This window comes from Neolamprologus brichardi, chromosome 3, assembly GCF_056152115.1.
Source record: "Neolamprologus brichardi isolate AB-2024 chromosome 3, ASM5615211v1, whole genome shotgun sequence".
Lineage (NCBI taxonomy): Eukaryota > Metazoa > Chordata > Actinopteri > Cichliformes > Cichlidae > Neolamprologus > Neolamprologus brichardi.
The window spans coordinates 23050396-23072674 of record NC_142106.1 but is presented as its reverse complement, the minus strand read 5'-3'; the positions used below and the strand labels follow the sequence as shown (position 1 = coordinate 23072674).

Here is a 22279-nt window from a genome sequence, read left to right as displayed (position 1 = left end):
TTTTATTTGAAATTATACCTTGTAAAATAAATCAATAAACTTTGACTCTGTACTATTAAATAAAATGTTGCACAAATGCCCTTTTTTTTCTTTTTACCTAATCTCACATAACTTTATTATTCCCCAAAAGGGCCATTTTTGTCTGCTCATTCACACAACCTATAAAAATTAATAATCATAAATATGAATCCAAATGACCCCTGTCAGCATTTAGTAGTCTAACAGCTAAAGATTAGTACAAATATATTACATTGCATTTTTTACTTCGTCTTGGGAACAACAATGAGCATCACATTTGGATTCACCTGTAGTTTTCTTTTCTTGTCTGCAGTTTGAACCACCATAAATCTTGATGTTAGACAACCTTTGACATCCCGCATTAACCCAGTGTGAGAATGAAGTCACACAATTTTGATATTTGTAAAGAAATAAACTTTATTGAACTTCCTTTTAATCTGCTTTTATTTTCTTAGATGTATTTGTTGGAATGGAGCAGGAGCAACACCACCACACAGAATAAAATGGTTGCAGCAGAAAACGTTTATGAGGATAAGATGTTAGTGGATGTATTCTTTTATTGTGGTAAGTATCTCTGTGTAACAAAGACAAACTGCTCTTGCTTGCAAAGTTCTCCTATAGGATTCTCATCTTGTAGGCTCAGACCAATGCGGGCTTCATTGTCAGCATTTTACAGTTGTATTTCCACTGCATGAAGCACAAATGAAAATCTTAGGAATATCATTTGGGACCACTGAATCTCAGGAATCAAACATATGTAGAACTAACACTTGTTGTTCTTCCTTCTTCTGCATGTGATGAAGCAAAGTTTCCAAAGATAAGACACATACAGAGGAAATAATCATTACTATCTTGGAAGAATTATTGATTTTTATTCTATAAGTGGAAGATCTAAAGATTAGGGTTGAAAAATGGGAAGAATGTTTGATTTGCATGTCTATATTGGAAGCCCTAGTGATTGGGATAAAAACAAAAAACAGAAGAATTAGTAATTAGGGTAGAAAGAATGCTGTCTGGACTCACCACTTAAAAAATCGTTCTTGTCTAGACTTTAGCTGACATCACTATCTACTGGCGAATCAGATTATCTATTTCTGCTGTTATAAGACACTGTAACTTGGAATTGAGGATTATTTCTAAGGAATTGTATGTGTCATTAAAGTAACTGTGTAATCAAATCTTCTAATTTGCATATCATCCTTTAGGAATCACATTAGTGTGAAATGTGACTCTTTTGGAAATCCACATTGTCAAAGACATAACATAATTTATTTTGAATAAAGTTCCGTGTTCTGTGTGATTAAAATGTGACATGCTGTCTAAAAGGCCTAAACTAATTAGTAAGTCTGCAATTACACTATATATACATGTGAGTACATTATAATTCTGGCCCATCACATTTTGACTCAGGTGCATTTTTCCCCCCCATCACATAGTGTTTAAATATCATAACTGTTCATACTGCCCAAAATTTGTCTATTTTCATCATCTATCACTCCAGTGTAAGAATGAAGACTACTTATTTTCACATTGTTAAAGAAATACACTTTATTGAACTTCCTTTTAATGTGCATTTATTTAATTAACTTCTTAAGCCCCAACACCCCTTGATACGTGGGCAAAAGGCAGGAGATCGGTTAGGCTTGGAGCTTAAGAGGTTAAAAGTAGTTGTTGTAGTGAAGCAGGAGCAAGATCACCACATAGAAAAAAAAAGTTGCTACAGCAATTGCAAGTAGTATCCACCAGGCCAATGGATCCATTGATCGCCCACATGTACACCTAAAACGTTTATGATTATAAGATGTTAGTGGATGTATTCTTTTATTGTGGTAAGTATATCTGTATAACAAAGACAAACTACTCTTGCCTGTAAGGTTCTCCTCTAGGATCCTCATCTTGTAGGCTCAGACCAATGCGTGCTTCATTGTCAGCACTTTGCAACCGTATTTTCACTGTGTGAAGTGCAAATGAAAATTTTTGGAATATCATTTTTGACGCAGAATTTTAGAAATCAGATATATAGAACTAACACTTGCACATACCTGACATTGTTCTTCCTTCTTCTGCCTCTGATGAAGACCAGTTTCCAAAGATAAACTGAACACAGAGCAAATAATCCTTTCTATCTTGGAAGAATTAGTGATTTTTATTCTACAAGTGGAAGATCTAAATATTAGAATGGAAAATTTGGAAGAATTATGGATTTGTATTCTAAAAATTTGAAGAACTAGAGATTAATATCATAAAAATGAAAGCATTAGTGATTTTGATTGAACTTACCTTGAAGCAAATCTTTTCCAGTCTGCTGTATTCTTACCACACTCTGACATCACTGCCCCTCCCACCCAAACTCATGACTACAAAGACCTTTCAGCCAATCACATTATTAATTTTGCCTATATTACAAGGTACTAGTACTTGGAATTGAAGATAATTTGCTTGGAGTCTTTTCTGTAATTATAATAAATAACATTCAGTGAATCTGTTTTGTGAATCTTATTAGTGTACTGTAACTTTAATCTGGAATTACACCTTTTCAAAGAAATGAATAAACTTGTTTTTTTTTAAGTGTTGTTTTAATCTACAGTTAAAATGGAGTTTTAATCTAAAGTGCTTCAAATAGTCAGTAGGTATATAACAGTATTTTATAAGAAGGATTACATTACAATGCTGCTCCTCATGTTGTGATTCAGATGCAAATCTTTGCATTATATTCTTTTTGAATACCATGAGTGTTGAGTCTCACCACAGTCTGACGTTATTGCTCCTCCCCCCAAAGTTCATGACGAATCAGATCCTTCAGCCAATCACACGATCTAATTTACCAACATAGTTGATGGTACCAGTACTTGGAATGGAAGATGACTCGTTTGGAATCTTTTCTGTAATTAAATTAAATTAAATTAAATTAAATTAATATCTTAACAGTTTTTAGGAATTTGGTTAGTGCAACAATTAACTCTTTTGAAATCACACCTAGTTAAAATGATCTTTGAATCTTGAAATTCTTGCTGGTAGATACTCCAATAAAATAGCTTCAAACAGACGTGTTTATGAACTCATTGGCAGCAGTACACAAGTACATCTAATAAAGAAAATAAGAATTTTAGGAATGTAACACAGTTTAATATAATTTGTAGATTACAACCTATAGTCTGACTAATTTCTTATCTGACTATTGGACATATAACAAAGTTATTTTACAATGCAGGAAAGCATGACAGGAAAAGAATGGATGCTGTGATGTCAGATATAAATCAAAGGGATAGACATCTCTATCTGATCAGTGTGATGTGGAGATTAGGACAAGGTATGTGGAATGAACCACATTAACAGTGATCGAAAAAAAGGAAATGTGAAATCAATAAATTGATCCCACACGTTTCCTGTTATCATTATCCAGTGGATCTAAGTGTCTTTTTGACTTGCTCATTTGCTTTTGAGTGAATGTTGTCTCTGTGGATACTTGGGTTTCCTCCAACAGTACAGAAGAGTTTCATGTTAGGCTTATTGGTGATTCCGAACCAGCCATGGATAGAAAATGGTTTGAATGAAAAAAATAAATAAAATAAAGTGCTGTCCAAATGTATGGTTAAAATCTGATGTGGTCGTGGCTTGCAGTACCACTGCAGGTGAGATGGACGCACCTCTATGATCTGCATCTACGATCTAGCCTCACCACCTTAAAAGCTGTACCGGGTCCTGTATCAAGGGATGTTGCGGAGATGTGGAATAAACCATGCTGAAAAGCTTGAAAATGTCACTGGGCCTGCAGTGGTTTGTTACAGTGGTGCCAAAACCCAGGATAGTGGGCACTGCAGACCCACAAGTGGGCTGGCAAGGGGCCGAGCACTGCCACTCCCCCAAAGTTTGCTGTTATACTCAAAACAATCTTTAGCCAATCAGAGAACTGAATTCTGATGTGTTTTATAGGGTACTGGACCTTGGAAAGTAGAAATACCCATTAGAAATTTTATGTGTAACTAATACAACTTAACTTAATTAACAGGATTTGCGCAGCTACCATTAGAAATATTTTTATTTGAAATTATACCTCGTAAAAGAAATCAATAAACTTTGATTCTGTAGTATTGATTAAAGTGCTGTACGAATGTTCACATAAACAATGGCTTTTTATCCGAGTTGCTATTATTAGTTGTTGTAGTATTTTATATTAATGTTCAGAATCAGATACATTGTTAATCCCAAAAAATTGCAAATTGCTCTGCTTATTCACACAACCTATTGTCAGAATTTAAAATTAATAATCAAGAAAGTTAACCAATTGACCCCTGTGAGCATTAAGATTAGTTCTAATATACAAACTGCTTCCAATTTTACAGTAGGTCTAATGTCCATCACTGGTCATCAGGTCTCTAAATTCCCATTGTTCTTCTTCAGGATGTTATCCATATTGCAGAGCCATGAGCTTCTCCAAGATCTTATCCATATTGCGTTTAAAAAAACACAGTCTGAGTACTCACAGCCCTGCCCATCGTCTATCTTGTCAGCCAGCCTTGTGGGATTTTGAACAGCTGTAGCCGCTTCTTGTTCTTCTATAGCCCAGGTCCGAGCCAGCTCCAATCAGCCAGAACTCTGTTATCATGGTTCTGAATTGGTAGATGTCGTTCAATGTCCTCCATCGAGAATGAATTGAGCTGCTTTTTGGGAATGACCTCGAAGGGGACTGGAGGCAGCTCCCCAGCATGGTAGATTCAAATGTACTAATGAGACATGAAGAATTGAAAGAATTGAAAAAAGCAAACGGGAAGGTGGGGCACAAAATCAATAACGAACAGCTTGTACAAGTGGGAGGTCATATAGATAAGACCCAGAAGGGGTATGTTTGGAGGTGTGGTCCTGCTCCTGAAGTTCAGACAATGTATCTTGAATAAGTGGAAGATCTAAAGATTAGGGTGGAAAAATTGGAAGAATTGTTGATTGTATGGGAAAATTGGAAGCGCTAGTGATTGGGATGAAAAAAAGAAGAAGAATCAATAGTAATTAGGATAAATACAATGCTGACTGGACTCACCACTTAACAAATTGTTCTTCTCCAGACTTCAGCTGACATCACTCTGACATCACTATCTACCAGTAAATCAGATGATCGATTTATGCTATCTGTTATAAGACTCGGTAACTTTTAATTGAGGATGATTTGTGAGGAATTGCATGTGTCATTAAAGTAACTGTGTAATTCAATCTACTAATTTGCATATTATCCTTTAGGAACCACATTAGTGTTAAAAGTGACTCATTTGGAAATCCACATTGTGAAAGAAAAAACATAATTTGTACATAATCTGCTGACATCACCATTAACATCACTAACTTTTACCAAATCAGATGACTGATTCTGCTATGTATTATAGGATATTGTTCAGATATAATTTGTGAGGACTTCATCCTTTAGCAACCTTGCCTGAATAATATGTGAGTTATTTGGAATTACAGCTTGGAAATGAAATCCATGACTAATGATTGTAAAATATAACTGAAAAATCTTTATTATTGCATTTGGCATTTGTTGTCAACAACTTATATATATCAGCATTTGTCTGTTTTTAACGAGTTTTATTTTAAAAGTAAAAAATAAAAACAATAACTTACCTTAACAAAAAAGAAGACTCTCACATGAACAAGTGAGTAAAATCTAGAAAAAAAACCCTCAGAGCAACTGTGTAAAATAAGTAACCAAAACCTCACATGATAACAAAGTTTTACATATGTAGTAAGACAGAAGATCTGTCAGAAGATCAGAGTAAAATCAACAACAACCAAAAATCTTTTTCTTATCTTTTCCTCTGAGTCTTTGTATGACTTTTTGTCTTTTGTTGGTATCTTTAGGTGCCTCTTTAGTCTTGTGACTTCTGAGCATCTTTGGACTTAACAACTGTCTTGCAGTCAGGCTCTTTGGTCTTTTTCTTTCTTGCTTGTTGACCTTTTGCTTTGTTTCTTTTCTTTCATCACACTTCGCCAAAGAGCTTTTCTTCATTAGAGACCTTTTCCTCTTCTTTGGGTGTGCCACTGGAGACTCATAGCTAGTCCCAGGGCCATCTTCTTTTACTCTAACTGTATCTTTGTTTTCAGTTGTTCCTTCTGATCTCAAATCGTTTTTTTCTTTATCCATGGTCTCCATCTGTGGTCCCTGTTCCTTTATGTCTTTGTCCTCTGTTCTCAGTGCTTTGTCTTTATCTGTAGTCTCTGTCTGTGTTGTCATTTCTTCCTCTGTTGTTCCTTCTGATCTCAAATTGCATTTTCCCTCGGTTGTCGTCTTTGTCTGTGGTCCATGTTTATCTCTGCCTATGTCCTCTGTGCTCATTCCTTTTATTTTTTTTGTAGTTTTTCTCACTAGTCCACTGGAAACTTCTTGGTCTATGTCTGTTGTGTTCAACAAGGGACCATTTTCATCTTCAGCTTTGTCTTCTTCATTATCTGTAGTCACTGTTTGCATACTGCTTTCATTTTCACTCAAACTTTCTGGCCTCAAGGCTTCATTGTCTTCATCTATTGTCTCTGTCTGTGTTTGGTTCACACCCTCAGTTGTTTCCTTTGGTCTAACAACTTTTTGTATTTGTGTTTGGATTGCAATTCTTTCTAAGATAATTTTAGGAGATTCCCAACATTTAAACTTGTTTTTAAGAAATTGAGTACGACTATAGAAATGTCCTGTGTCCTTTGTGGCTTTTCCTTTTCCTTTAGCATTATCTTTACCTTTGGTGGTTCCCAATGTACCTGCTGCTGTAAGGTCAATGTGTTCACAGTTATCATCATAATCTTCACCTTCACTACTCTCTGTAGTCACCATCTCTGACATATCTTCATCACCTGTTGTGTCTTCTTGTACCCTCACTTTTGCTCTTGCCCTGCCACTCTGTTTATGTGGGTGTTTTCCAGATGTGTTTCCTGCTGCCGGGTCAATGATTTTCCTGACTTCATTGTTACTTTCATCTTTGCTGCTGTCTGTGTCAATGGTGTTTGCGTGCTGTTTGGTCTTCTTTTTCACAATTTCTTCTCTTGTGGCATTTTGACTAGACTTTCTTTTCTTCGGTCCAGCATATCTTCTCTGCAACACATCTTTATTGTCTTCTGAGGTTGTAGATTCCTCAGAGTCTCTGGTTCTATTGTTCACAGCAAGTGCCTTTGCAGCATTGTTGCGGCACTTGAAGGCTTCGTCAAAGTTTAAATCTGCCTCATAAAACCTTGCTGCAGTTGCATCAGAATGGCACATCATCCGGTGGACTTGTACCTTGCTTTGGGTTCCCAAGAATCTCCCACTCTACAAATGTAAACATTAAATAATGTTATTAATTGCACTAACATTTGAAATTTTCAAGATTTGCAGAGCTAAGGACAGAACCACAAAAAGAAGTACAACAGAAGACAATATAAAGAAAAAGAAATGTCCTTCCAACATTAAAACACTGGGAGTAGAACCAGGAAGGGTGACTGTTTTATATCATCCCTCTAAAAGGATAGGAAGGTAAAAACACTGAATCACCATAAAGTGGAAACTACTCACAAAAGTGCTGATGCTGCTCCTAATCATAGAGAAGGTTGGTTTTCCTGGGATACCAAACTTCCTCCATGCATCTTGAAATGATGTCAGCATCTTAGAATAAGGCCCTCCATTGGTGTTGGCAAAAATCAATTGTGATGATACACCAGGGTATCTGTGGCGGTGGTACACAAAGCGGTGAAACCATATGTATTCGTCTTTCGTTAGGGGAACAAGTGCATGGCCAAATGTTTCTTTGGTCTTGTGCTCTTTTACCTGTAAAAGAATCAGCAACTAAATTACATTGCACACAGTCATTGATGTCGCTGGTAAGAAAACATCTTTAATCAGGGAGAGAAATAATTTCTTAATGACTTTACTCTGATTATCCGCCGGCCATCACCATCCGCTTCAGCAGTGCCAACTTCGTCAACTGTCATATTTGATATGACGGCTCTTCTGTGTCCAGTTGTGCAGATGACAAATCCAGCCAGAAGACCATAGAACCAGTCTAGGTTCTCAGTTGTGGGATTTTTCTCAAGCTCGACTATTAAGTAACATAGAGGTTGCACGGTAAGACACAAGGGATAGTTGAGCATATCCCTTATATTGCTATATACTCCCCCTAATATAATCCTATATAAACATCACAAATGCTACTGTTTGTATATGTATTATATATTTGAACAAAAATCAAAAGTCCAACAAGTGATTATAAATGAGCAGTCTGTTATAATTGAAAGCAAAAAGTTCTGTCATATATTTCTGTAAATCTGAGTTTCTGAACTATATATACATACAGATTACAGCTGGTAAGTAAATATTATAAAAGAATTCTCATTAACAGAGATATTATTGGGGTTATTAGAGTTGTCCTTATGGAGAAATGAACTAAACACTTACCAAGTGCTTCAGGGATGTGTGTGGTGGCCTTCTTGAGAAAATCAGTGATGTGGACAGGATCTACAAGCATTTCTAAAAGACACAGAATGTTTTTATGTTCCTGTAGCTCCAGTCATGCTCATTCATGCTGCACGCAATGATGTAAATATAAAACAGGTTGTAGTTTAGACTTAATTTTTTTCAAAAAATTATTTTTTAAGGAAGAAAAACTGGCAATCAGTGCTCACAGTATATGAAAATGAATTGGATTGCCATTTTGAACTTAAATCTTACTTTTCCAATCCAGAATACTAACCCTTTCAATTTATTTATCCTACTTCCTAAACTTTCCAAGTTTACCAAGCTTAGTACTGAATATAACACATTCATGTGAAAAAAAATAAAAACTATCAATATACTAAATTTTGATAGTCTCATTTCCTTGACCATTTTAGTCTTTGTGTTTTTTGACTGTATAGTTCATTTTATCATTAGGTATCTTTAATTTGATTATTAGTTTGCTTATTGTTTAGATATTTTATGTTTTTTCTTTCTGCATTTGTATGTTTAGTTATGTGTTCCCACTGGTTAGTTGCTGGTCACGTCTCCTGTTTTTGGTGACATTTTTCTTTTGTTTAGTTTAACTTTTACCCCTGCTTAATTTTTTTTTCTACATCTGTGGTAGATTCTCTCAGCTATCTTTACTTCCTTCTTACTTTGGAATAAGTAGCTTTGGTGTGCCACTGTTTCCTTGTGGTGACAAACTGTTTTGCTGCCTGCCTGTTTGTGCTACTCTACATTTCCTAGTTTCTGTTTACTTTCTATTTTGTACAATGTATACCCTTGCAGTGTACAAAATATGTACTTAAATACAATTTAACTTATATTATAACATTTTGAGTACTCCTTCCTCACTACATCACAGTAATGACATTATGACATTTATAAATAATGTATTTATTACACATGCTAGGTAAAGACAGTGATGAATAAGTAGTAAAGTTGGATCTTACGTGATTTTTTGATCCGGATGGCTTGCCTGTGGGTTTGTAACTCCCTTCTGCTCTTCTTCATCTCCAACTGAAGTGCAAATAAAGTCCCCTTTAAAGCCTTACGGGAGGCTCTGACCTCTGGCAGTTGTGCATCAATTAGAAATTTCAAGAACGCCCTCACATTTCCAATCCGAATCCTTTTGGTTGTCACGGCATGTTTATTCAGATAAGTTGTCCATCTAAAAAAGGCACAAACAAACACAAATCAGTAATCACTTTAGTATTATTGAGATTACTGGACTAAAATATCACAGAAATTTGTAAAAATGTACTCAGTCAGTCTTTCTCTGTTGTCCATAAATGCAAACGTCATTGCAGGGACTTGATTGTGAGACATGAAATATGCCCAGGCACGGACATATTGGACCCGTTGTTTGGCATTTTCAACGTCTTTTGTACTTGTTCCACAAATGTGCTGAAACCAAGCATTCAGGACTTTCTCTGTTTAAAATAAAGTGTAGTAACAACATAGCAATTAGAAGTGTCATGACAAACTGATGAGGTACAGAAAACATTCTTCTAATTCAAGTGGTTGACAATGATATCTGGAAGATATTGCTAATTAGTAGTATCTGTTTAATTAGCGGGATGTGACTTCCTAAATAGAACAACCAGATATACAAATTCACATTACACTACACAAGAAACAATATTATTGCCGAAGAATTCATACCAAATTTAGGAAGCCGGGCTGTTGGGTCACGTTTACTTCTTTCAGATTTCTGGTGCTTTGGGGGGCTGAGAGGTTTGAAGCCAAGTTTATCCTTAGTGGCTTTCAGACTTTTCAGATTCCTTTTCAGGAGTTGAAGTAACAAATCCAGTTCTTTGCACTTTTTGCAATTCTGATGTTGGACTTGAGCATCATCTGATTGATTGACAGGGGAATGGACTGAGCTGTCTTCTCTAATCTCTGCAGATTCTTCACTGCTATCACTGTTATCACTTCGCTCCTCTTGATCACTGCTTTCAGTCAGCTGCTCTATGTCCAGTGAGGTCACCATTGGAGGCTGTGGATTTGAACGTCTGAGAGCTTTGAGGGCTTTCAGATTAGCCAATCGTTTCGCTGTCCTCATTACTTTCTTCTGATCTGATTTCTGAAAGGGTATAAACAATAGAACAGCAATGTTTGAGAAAGTTAGTGAAACATGTCACATAAGAATGCATTCTAATTTAACAACAAAATGTAAGCTATACAAAACACTAACCTCAATCTCACAGTGGACATTTTCCAAGTGCTTGTCCAGTCTTATACGGCTTTTAGCTTTACATACTGGACAGTCCAGCCTGCCCCTGTAACTGCATATCACATCCAGTTTGACAAATGTAACTACAACTACCACTTTAAATTGTTGCATTTTTTTGTCATATACTGTATGACAGTGACTTACACTGTAGAGCAGTAATTTAGCAGTAAATGAAATTCTTGTTTGTTTACAACATGGTGGTATTTTTTTAAATGCTGCCCAACTGCAACATATGGAATCAAGCATATTGGGCATTCTGTCATCTGACGTGGCATTTTTCCTGTAGAGAAGAATACACATCAGAACAGCTGAATTATTTGTTGAATTATTTATAATTATTTGCCCGCAAATCTTCAAATTTGCGGGCAAATAAGAAGTCAAGTACACTTCTCAGTACTTGACCAAATATTAAAGAAATTAAAAGAAAACCTTGACATAATAAAAAGTCTACCACTTTAATAGGGGGATTAAAATAATTTGAAAGTCTTTAGTAAGTGTTTTTAAAGTTTTGATCAGGTATTATGTTTCTAAAGTTAGTATTTCCGCTAAAACAGTATTTCTGCAAAATCATAGTATTTCTGCTATGTTATAGGAATTGTACCCAATTATGGTATTTGTGCCAAAGCATAGTATTCTGCTATATTCTAGTATTTGTGCTAAATCTTAGTATTTCTGCTATGTTATAGTATTTCTGCCAAATCATAGTATTTGTGCCAAAGCATAGTAATGTAACATAGCAGAAATACTATGCCTTGGCACAAATACTATGAGTTTCTCAGAAATACTATGAAGTAGCAGAAATAGTATGATATGTATTCATATCATGATATGTATACTAGTATGTATGTATACTTATAAATTCATAATATAATTACAAACTAATTAAAAAAATTAGTTTTACTGGGGAAATGTGTTGTTTAAAATTTTAGTGTTATGTATTTAATTCTTGGAACAGTTATTACTTTGGATACAAGACTTTGAAGAATTAGGGAATCATATTTAAGGATTGGAAGAATTGGAAATTTGGAAGGATGAATAATTGATTGAAATTTGACTTATTTTGAAACAAATTTCCAAAAATGCATTCAGTTGGATTAATCACTGGAGAGCCCTTCAGCAAGAAGAACTGTTGAAAAAAGATGTTAGTGTTGTTAAAGAATTTAAAGGGTCAATGTCTCTATGCGCTGATTTCTGTATGTGTACTTATTTACTGTAGGGTGTTTGTTCCTTTTTAATTTGACAAAAATAATCTGCCTGGCAGGCAGCCAAAGCCTAGAAAACATTTTTCAATCAAAATGATATGCAGATAGTACGATTAAAATAAATTCAAGAAATGCTCACAGACAATTACATAGATCTTAATGTGTGGTGGTACAAGGTATAAAAGTATGAACAAAAATAAAATAAAAAACATTTTGTTACTCACTTGTCTCTTGACTGTGACAATATTTTACTGTTCACTGAGGAATTATGAAAGGAAACCTAGAAAAATGAAATACAAATAATAGAAAACACGGAAATTTACATTTTATAAACATTAGTTATTTACATTTAATAGTTGAAATTATAGTATAGTATATAGTATATACTATATATAGTATATAATTATAGTATAGTATAGTAAATGTTACAAAAGACATTAGGAATTGGGATCTTACAGTTGGAAGGAATTAGTGAATTTTATCGCAACTTACCTCTATGTAATTCCACAATCTTCAACTGACAGCACTAACAGCTCTGCACATAACCTATGGGGAGCTTAGCTTTCAGATTGTCAAACCTATCACGCCGTCTGCTTTTATCATGTGATTTCTTACCAATAGCGTATATCTGAACTTGGAATGGAGGATGATTCGTTTGGAATTTTAAATGTAATTAATGTAATTGACATGACAAACATCATTTGCATATCCTTCTTTGGGAATGTTCTTAGTGCGAAGTATCCCTCATTTGGATTAATAACTTATATGATAAAACAAGGTTCAACTTCAAACCTAGAATTTCTTTTTACCATTTATCGCTTATGTAAATTGGCAAAGAATAAATAAATAAAATTCTTCTTCCACCCGTAAGGGCGGTCTATTCTTTGCATATATATATATATATATATATATATATATATATATATATATATATATATATATACACACACACATATATATGCAAAGGATAGACCGCCCACAGGGGCGAGTGGGGATTTTATATATATATATAAAATCCCCACTCGCCCCTGTGGGTGGTCAATCCTTCAAGCTCGGGTCCTCTACCAGAGGCCTGGGAGCTTGAGTATCTTAGCTGTTCCTAGGACTGCGCTCTTCTGGACAGAGATCTCCGATGTTGTTCCCGGGATCTGCTTGAGCCACTCGCCTAGCTTGGGAGTCACCACACCTAGTGCTCCAATTACCACTGGGACCACCGTCACCTTCACCCTCCACATCTTCTCGAGCTCTTCTCTGAGCCCTTGGTATTTCTCCAGCTTCTCATGTTCCTTCTTCCTGATGTTGCTGTCATTCGGAACCACTACATCGATCACTACGGCCGTCTTCTCATGTTTGTCTACCACCACTATGTCCGGTTGGTTAGCCACCACCATTTTGTCCGTCTGTATCTGGAAGTCCCACAGGATCTTAGCTCGGTCATTCTCCACCACCCTTGGGGGCGTCTCCCATTTTGACCTCGGGACTTCCAGGTTATACTCGGCCCAGATGTTCCTGCACACTATGCCGCCCACTTGGTTATGGCATTCCATGTATGCCTTGCCTGCCATCTTGCACCCTGCTGTTATGTGCTGGATTGTCTCAGGGGCATCTTTACACAGCCTGCACCTGGGGTCTTGCATGTTGTGATAGACCCCAGCCTCTATAGATCTTGTGCTCAGTGCTTGTTCCTGTGCTGCCATATTTACAGTGCTCCACCCCTCGGATAGAAACAGGGATCTCAAGTTTCCTGGTCTTCAGTCAATTCTTTGGTCTTTGTTACACTGAACGGCAGAAACATCTGCCGTTCAGTGTGACAAAAGAGTGCACCACAGCCCGGCACTCCATCTCGTCACCCTCAATAATGCATTCAACCATCTTCAGAAGATGTCAGGTCTTAGTGCAGTGATTGAAGTTTGAGGTGTAGAGAGTGAAGAGGAAAGGGGAGAGGACGGTCCCTTGTGATGCCCCTGTGTTGCATTCATTGTGGTCGCTCTGTCAGGTAATCAACAATCCAGGACCATCAGTGGATCGACTAGGTCAAGCTGATTTAGGCAAATAATGGCTTGTGTTGTGGCTAAGACTAAATAAAGTAGATAAAATTATATACAGAGTCTTTGTAGTCCTACTATTCAGTGGTTTATGTAATTTTGTGAAAGAAATGTATGTTACCTTGTAATGGATTCAGTTTGTATAATGATTACAGAGCTCTTCAGCAAAGAACAACTGTTTGAAAAAGATGCTGTTGGTTGTTAAGGCAGTTAAAGGGTCAATGTCTCTGTGTGTTGATTTGTGTATGTGTATGTGCACGTTTAGGACTAAGTTCCTATTTAGTTTGACACTAATAATCACGGTGGCACGGTAGTTAGCACTGTTGCTGCACAGCAAGAATGTCCTGAGTTCAATTCCACCATCAGGTTGGGGTCTTTCTGTGTAGAGTTTGCATGTTTTCCCCGTGTTTGCATGGGTTCTCTCTCTGGTTACTCCGGCTTCCTCCCACAGTCCGAAAACATGCAGTTAGTGGGGATAGGTTAATTGGTCAATCTAAATTGCCCATAGGTGTGAATCTGTGAGTGAATGTGAGTGGGAATGGTTGTCTGTGTCTCTATGTGTTAGCCCTGCGACAGACTGGTGACCTGTCCAGAGTGTACCCCGCCTCTCCCCCTATGACTGCTGGGACAGGCTCCAGCACCCCCCGCGACCCTGGAAAGGATAAGCGGAAGCGAATGGATGGATGGTCTAATAATCTGTCTGGCACCCTGACGAAGCCTAAAAAACATTTTTCACTCAAAATGAACTGAAGAAAGTACAATTAAAATAAATTAAATAAGTGCTCACAGAGAATTATACAGGTTTTAATATGTGGTGCTAACAAGATATAAAAGTATGAACAAAAATAAAAAAACAAAACTCATCTCGGTGCCAAAGAAATCCTCTCTATCCTGCACAAATGACTATCATCCCATCGCCCTGACCACTGTCATCATGAAGTGCTTTGAGAGACTTGTCATGGCACACGTGAAGAGCAACCTCCCCTGCTCACTTGACCCGCTGCAGTTTGCATACCGGCCAGACAGGTCAACCGAGGTTGCTATTTCCACTGCTTTCCACCTGTCCATTTTCCACCTGGACAAGAAAAATGCTTATGTCAGAATGTTCTTTAGTAGACTTTAACTCAGCATTCAACGATATATCCCCCCGAAAACTGTTTGACAAACTCAGCAAGTTGGGACTGAAAACCTCGCTCCAGAACTGGATATTAGACTTCCTGCCAGAGAGCCCTCAGTCCATCCGAATCAGCGACAACATCTCCAGCACCATCAGGCACAGGAGCTCCTCAGGGCTGCGTTCTTAGCCCTCTTTTGTTCACCCTTCTGACACATGACTCCACCACCCTACATAGCTCTAACCACATCATCAAGTTCACTGACGACACAACCGTGGTTGGACTCATCAGCAGCAATGATTAGTCAGCGTACAGAGATGAGGTTCAGCAGTTGACGTTCTGGTGCAGTGAAAACAATCTGTCACCCAGGATCGTTGTCTTCAGGAAGACTCGCTCCACTCACACACCACTCAGCACCCACGGTTCCATAGTAGAGGAAGAGTTCAAACACGCTCTGCTCGTTCGCTCCTTTCACATTTGTCTTCAGCACTCTCGCCCACTCCACGACACACTGCCAGGGAAACTGATCCAGCAATAAGGACAGGTCCAGGAGTCTATGCACAGGAGAACTCCGGTTAGAAAAAACTAAGAAATCACACAAAAAACTGAGATTATCAGAGCTGTATTGACGAGGATAACTCAACGATCCAGCGAAGATGTCTTCTGAGCACTCAGCTAAAATAGCAGCCCAGGAGTACAGGTAATCAGGCAGATCCACAGCGGCCCTTTGGTGGCCCAGAGGTGCCAGAGGTGGCCCACACATTGGCCAGCACAAGGCAAGTTTCAGACACACTGGTGGTCCTGTGCTAGCCCATGTGTGGATTACCCGGCATCTGAACCGAGGACAGTGCTGGACAATGCCAGCCACTCCATGACGTGCTGGTCACAGGAGTACGCTCAGTGAGAGGCTGATATTATCCATAATGCATAACTGAACGACACAGGAAATCATTCCTGCCGGTGGATATCTCTGCGCTACTTCTCCAACTAAAGCAAGGTACACACTGCAATAGTTATACATCCTTATTATCTGCACCTTCTCTAAACAGAAAGGAAAATTTTACACTTTTACATTACCTCAATATCAACCTTATATATTTAATTTGTGCAATATCCTGGGGTATTAAAAATTTGAACTATTTATATCTATTAGACCTATTTTGTTAGATTTTGTAGCCTCATAATATACTGTATTATTTAATGTAGTTTGTCAATTACTGCTCTTATTGTCTTGGAGCAATTGTGAACATAAATTCCTTAGGGATGAATAAAGTATTATTGTCATTCTAATCATATTTTGATTCACCTATAATTTTCTTCCAAGATACTCAGTTTGAATCCCATCATAATGAAGACACAGCCCAATAACACTGTTAAAGAAAAAAAAAACGTTATTAAACTTCATTTTAATTGTGTGTGTGTGTTTACTTGTAATTATATGCATTTCTTGAAATGGAGCAGGAGCAAGACCACCACAAAGACTAAAGCGATTGCAGCAGCAGTGATGAGAATCATACACCAGGTCCATTTTATATATTATGGAAAAAATGGTGGATTAAGAAGAGAAAACACTGCACTATCCTGTAGAATACTCATCTTGTGGGCTCTGAAGCTGACCAAAGATTGCTTCATTTTGAGCAACACTCTGCAGCTGTATTTCTACTGCATGAAGAACAAATGACATTTTAGTTCAGACCACTGAATCTGAGATATCAAACAGATGTTGATCAGACACACTTGCACATACCTGACATTCTCAAAGTAGGAATAAGAACAAAGAAACCAATTTTCAAAGGAAGATGCATACAGATGAAATTATCATTAGTTTCTTTGAAGGATTAGTAATTTCTATACTAAATGTGGAAGATCTAGGACTTAGAGTGAAAAAATGGAAGAATTATTGATTTGGTTTCTAAAATTTGAAGCTGTATCGATTAGGATTTTTTTTAAAAGCCAGGAGAATTAGTCATTTGGATAGAAAGAATGGCCATTATACTAATCAGTTACCTAGTCACACTTCTATGTCCTCTGCTGACATCACCCTCTAACACCATTGTCTATTAGCAAATCAGACAATCCATATTGGAGGCATCAGTGATTTAGAATGTATAATTGGAATGTCTAGGGACTGGAATAAAAATGATAAAAGGATTATCTGTTTGTGTTCTATAATTGGAAGGACGAGGGATTTTGATGCAATCGAACCTCAAGAGTTGGTAGTTTGTCTTGTAATTGGAAGGTTGCCGATTCGAGCCCCGGCTCGGACAGTCTTGGTCATTGTGTCCTTGGGCAAGACACTTCACCTACCGCCTACTGGTGTTGGCCAGAAGGGCCGATGGCGCGATATTGGCAGCCTCGCTTCTGTCAGTCTGCCCCAGGGCAGCTGTGGCTACAACTGTAGCTGCCTCCACCAGTGTGTGAATGTGAGAGTGAATGAATAGTGGTATTGTAAAGCGCTTTCAGGTTCCTGAAAAGCGCTGTATAAATGCAATCCATTATTATTATTATTATTATTATTATTATTATCATAAAAAAATGAAAGCATTAGTGATTTTGATTGGACTTACCTTGAAACAAATCTTTTCCAGTCTGCTGTATTCTTACCACACTCTGACATCACTGACCTCCCCCCCAAACTCATGACTACACAGACCTTACGCCAATCACATGATTAATTTTGCCTATATTACAAGGAACTAGTACTTGGAATTGAAGATGATTCACTTGGAGTCTTTTCTGTAATTATGATTAATAACATTCAATTAATCTGTTTTGTGAATCTTACTAGTTTAGTATAATTTTAATTCGAAATTACACCTTGTCAAAGAAATTAATAAACTTGTTTTAAATAAGGATTTTAATTTACAGTTAAAATGGGATTTTTAATTTCTTAGACTTAGAGAGTGTTTATGGTCATTGTGCCGTTACTTTCACAGCAAAATTGGGTACCTGGACCACAAGGTACAAAATGAAAGAAGGGAAAACAATATACAATGAGGGGAAAAAATTAATAAAAATAAATATATATGTATACATATATGTGTGAGTGAACTATATACATGGGATATGCGTAATATACATGGTGCATGCGTAGGAGACATTGAAACAGAAACATGGGGCTGTATACAAGGGCAAAATCTAATAAATAAAATAAGGGAGGAGGGGCTATGGTCATTTGAGGTGGGGATGGTGATCCCAATAAGACCAAAATATTGCATATGAGCCAAAAATATTGTACGGAACATGGAAAGACTGAGATATTGCACATAGGTGATCAATAGCAGCATCAGAGTGGGTGTGTTGGAGGAGTCTGTTCACACTCTTAGTTTGCATTTGAAGTCCTTCGAGTAGTCAGTAGGTCTAAAATAATATTATATAAGAAGAAGTACATTACAATGCTGCTCCTTACGTTATGATTCAGCTGCAAATCTTTGCATTATATTCTTTCTAAATACCATGAGTGTTGACTTTTCCCATCCTCCATCAGTGTGAGAAAGAAAACACAGGATTTTGCCATTGAACAACAAGAACTTTATTGAACTTTATCTGAACATTGTTGTATATGAACATATGTGTGCAGGTGCATGCATGCTTGTGTGTGTGTAGCTATGTTTGTGTGTCTTTATTGGCAGTCATTTTCCTTTCCCATCAGCAACACCATCTGCCTGCAAAGATAAATGAAGAGAGGAGATTCTTAGTATTTGTTGCAGTAACTTTCATTTGATATTTCATTTCTTTATAGCCGTGTTTCTGTATAACTTACATTGGTGGGCACATCATAATTGCTGGACTGAGGCTCTTTATCAGCTGCATCAATCTTAACCTCCTAGGTTCTGGCGTCCAAATATGTGGACATCACAGTTTGGGTTATTTAGACCAAAATACTAAATTTTGCTCTACAAGGGCCTGATATCCACTTACGAGGACATTATACTGCCACTGTTCTATCAAAATTTTAAATGAATATCCTCATATGTGGCTCTCATTTTTCTTAGAAACAAAAATCTGGTAATTTTTTGTTTTTACATTCATGAGGTCCCAATCAGCCCAAATATCAAAGAGAAATTAAAAATGCATGCCATGGAAGAGTTCGGGTCATAGGAGGTTAAGAAAGAAACAATTGCAGGAACATAGCATAGTTTTTTATAATTTATAATTTATACTTATACTTAGAGTGTGGCTAATTTCCTATCTGGCTATTGAACATCTAAAGGTATGTAGCAATTTAATAAAAAAAATCTGATGGTACTGATGTCAGTGAAAGACCAAGGGGATAGGCATCTCCATCTGATCAATGCGATGTGGAGATAAGGTAGGTGATTAACACTAACAGTTAAAGAAAAGACTTTTCAACTGTTAATGACTTTTTGTGTTACTACAGGAACTTACAGTGGCTGGCACATCATTGCTCTGAGACTGAGACCCCTGAAGAACTGCAACAACCTCACTAATTCCATTTTGTTCCAGTAACTCCAGTGCATTGTTTACTGCATCCAATATTTCAAAACGCCATCTTCCTCTCACATGCAAGGCATACACTCGGACCCTGGGATCCGAAGTATTCTCCTCTTTTTCCATTGTCTTGTTCTTGTGAAGAAGCCACCTGGTTTAGGGGATGTGGTGCTATGTTGTAAAGCAATACATGCAAAAATTAACAGTCAGATTAAATGTGGTTCATGTAATGTAGTTCTGTATCAGAAGATCAAGGGAACAAAATTAAAAAGTTATTCATTTGGATTGATGGAATTCTGATTGAACCAGCATTCAAATAAACCCCTCTTCTCCATCTTCTGCTAAAAGGTAACAACATGGACTCTTAATTCAAGCCTGTTTCCACCGCCACTCCTCCAAAGTTGGCTGTTGTGCTCACAATGATTGTTCAGGCATTTAGACAAATGAATTCTGCTGTCTTTTATAGGATACTGGATCTTGGAAAATAGGAATAGCCATTAGAAATTTTATGTGTAACTAATACAATAAGATTTGCACAGCTACCATTAGGAATCTTTTAATTTGAAATTATACCTTGTAAATGAAATCAATAAACTTTGATTCTGTGCTATTAAATAAAGTGCTGTACAAATGTCCACATAAACAAAGGTGTTATCTATGTTACTATTATTATTATTATTATTATTATTATTATTATTATTATTATTATTATTATTAGCGGTAATAATAAAATATATTATTAATCAGGATCAGAGAATTTTACTACTTACTGAACCACCTATAAAAATGAATCCAATTGACCCCCGTGTTGAAATTATTTTTAAAAACACATAAAATATAATCAAATACATAAAATATAAACAAATACATAAAATTAAGTTCAGATGTTTGGTGCACATAGAGTGGCATGTTTCTCAGTCATACAGGGGACATCAGCACAATGTTCAAAGCATTAGTCATTTATATTATAATTCTGGAGTGTCTAGTGACAAGGATGAAATTTATGGAAGTTTAGCTATTTTTATTACATAATTGGGAGGACGAGGGATTGGGGTAATAAAAAATGAAAAAATAGGGATTTGTATTGACTTACCATAAAATAAATCGTTGCCAGTTTGCTGTACTCTCATCACACTCTGACATCATTGCTCCTCCCACCCTAGTTAATGACGAAACAGGTTTTTCAGCCAATCAGACGATCTAGTTTGCAATCATTGTTTAGGGTAACAGTTCTTGGAATGTATTATTAAATTAAATAATTACAACAGAATCCAGTCTTTAAGGCTGGACCCAAACTATGCTGCAGGTCCCAAAGTCAAACGATTACTGTGGAATCACAAAAATTGTCTAAATTCTTTAATCTTTAATAAAATGATCAGCGTTGCTGCTCTACCAGGTGTAATAATTAAGTTTAACATCCAGGCATCCATCTTTTTTTCCACTCGATAAAAGTTAACATGACGGTTCCCGATGGTAAGGAACAAATGCAATCGCATGGCAGGATGCTGTAAATGGACCAAACTTCAGTCAGGAGAACAACTGAGAAAATCCATCCACAATACGAGGTTAGTCATTAATTAAGAACTTAATTTATCTCAAGGAAAATTCTTTTGTCATACACATGCTCAATCATCAACCACTTAGATGTCTTTTTCTGTGTTCCATGATTGCTGTTAGGGGAGGATTTTGATTATCGATTTATCGATTAAAATAGATTCTAGCTTAGATAATGTTGTATCGATTTATTAAAATCTTGAATCAATTTTTAAATATAATCTAAGGTTAAACCTCTCAAAATTTCAACAACCACCAAACAGCTAAAACAGTGAATTAGAGCAGGTACACGGATTCTGCACACATGCCCCCGACGGATCAGAATCAGTGAGATGTCTCCTTTCTCACCCGACGACACGGAAGCACTCGGAGCTGAAAGCCGACAGTTCACTGATTCTGATGTTTCAGTGGGTCAGCGCTTTGTGTTTACGCCCTTTTTGTGATAGATTCTGAAGCTGCAGGTTGTATCTCTCCAAACAATATTGACTGAACCAGCAGCAAAAGAAGATCCAAACTAAGCTTCAAATTTTACTTCACATAAACATCATCATAAATTTCATCTTATTTTTGCTGCTTTGCTTTCACCACAATAAAAATCACACTTCATGCAGAGCTATCTATCTCTCTCTCTCTCTCTGTGTGTGTACTTCAAAAACAGTTTCCCGTCGAAACATCTCAGTTTTCTGCATTATTAACTTGCTTGCCATTGTTTACAACGCTGTCAGAAGCTGTTTTTCTTTCCCTTTTACTTACTTCCGAAAAGAGAGCCTAATTTCTGCTGTTCAATCAGCTACTGAACAAATTTAAACTTTTTAAAATTGTGCAAAATTGCAAAATGCTTGGTTTTGTCTCTAATAACACCTCTGTAACTTTGCTCTATTTCACTTCAGCAGCATCATGTTTATATGTTGATTAATTGTTTTCTTTCATTTGTGATCTACTGCAGAATATTTTAAGGTCATCTGCTATAAAATCCCAGGCCAGGAAAATCGCCTTCATGTTTTTCTATGTTTTATTCTCAGTGACTTTAACACAAAGGCATCTGCTGTGATGCTTACACCTTTGATAAAGTCTTGCAAGTGTCAGCGTTCTTTTATAGATATAAAAATATGGAAATGTACTGATACGTGATCAGAATTTTAATATTTCTGACTGTCTGAGGCAAAAATTTAAATCGAATCGATCGATTTGGACATTGTGAATCAGAATCAAAT

At 36.8% G+C, this 22279-nt stretch overlaps 1 protein-coding gene and 1 long non-coding RNA gene across 2 annotated transcripts; both read right to left on the bottom strand.

Annotated features, from left to right (window-relative positions):
- Positions 1-5788: 5788 nt before the first annotated feature.
- LOC148103937 (uncharacterized) lies at positions 5789-15822 on the bottom strand. Its single transcript, XM_087838239.1, has 14 exons — positions 15704-15822; positions 15425-15613; positions 14937-15019; positions 12124-12150; positions 10842-10977; positions 10659-10749; positions 10127-10547; positions 9726-9894; positions 9415-9632; positions 8423-8494; positions 7900-8066; positions 7544-7795; positions 6274-7300; positions 5789-6132 (listed from the first exon to the last, which is right to left on the bottom strand). The coding sequence occupies exons 1-14, from the start codon at positions 15820-15822 to the stop codon at positions 5789-5791; spliced, it is 3315 nt and encodes a 1104-aa protein (XP_087694365.1).
- Positions 15823-18611: 2789 nt separating this feature from the next.
- LOC148103936 (uncharacterized) lies at positions 18612-20639 on the bottom strand. The gene is made up of 3 exons (XR_015718634.1): positions 20605-20639; positions 18823-19682; positions 18612-18724 (listed from the first exon to the last, which is right to left on the bottom strand). It is a non-coding gene; the product is annotated as an uncharacterized LOC148103936 (long non-coding RNA).
- Between the last annotated feature and the right edge of the window lie 1640 nt (positions 20640-22279).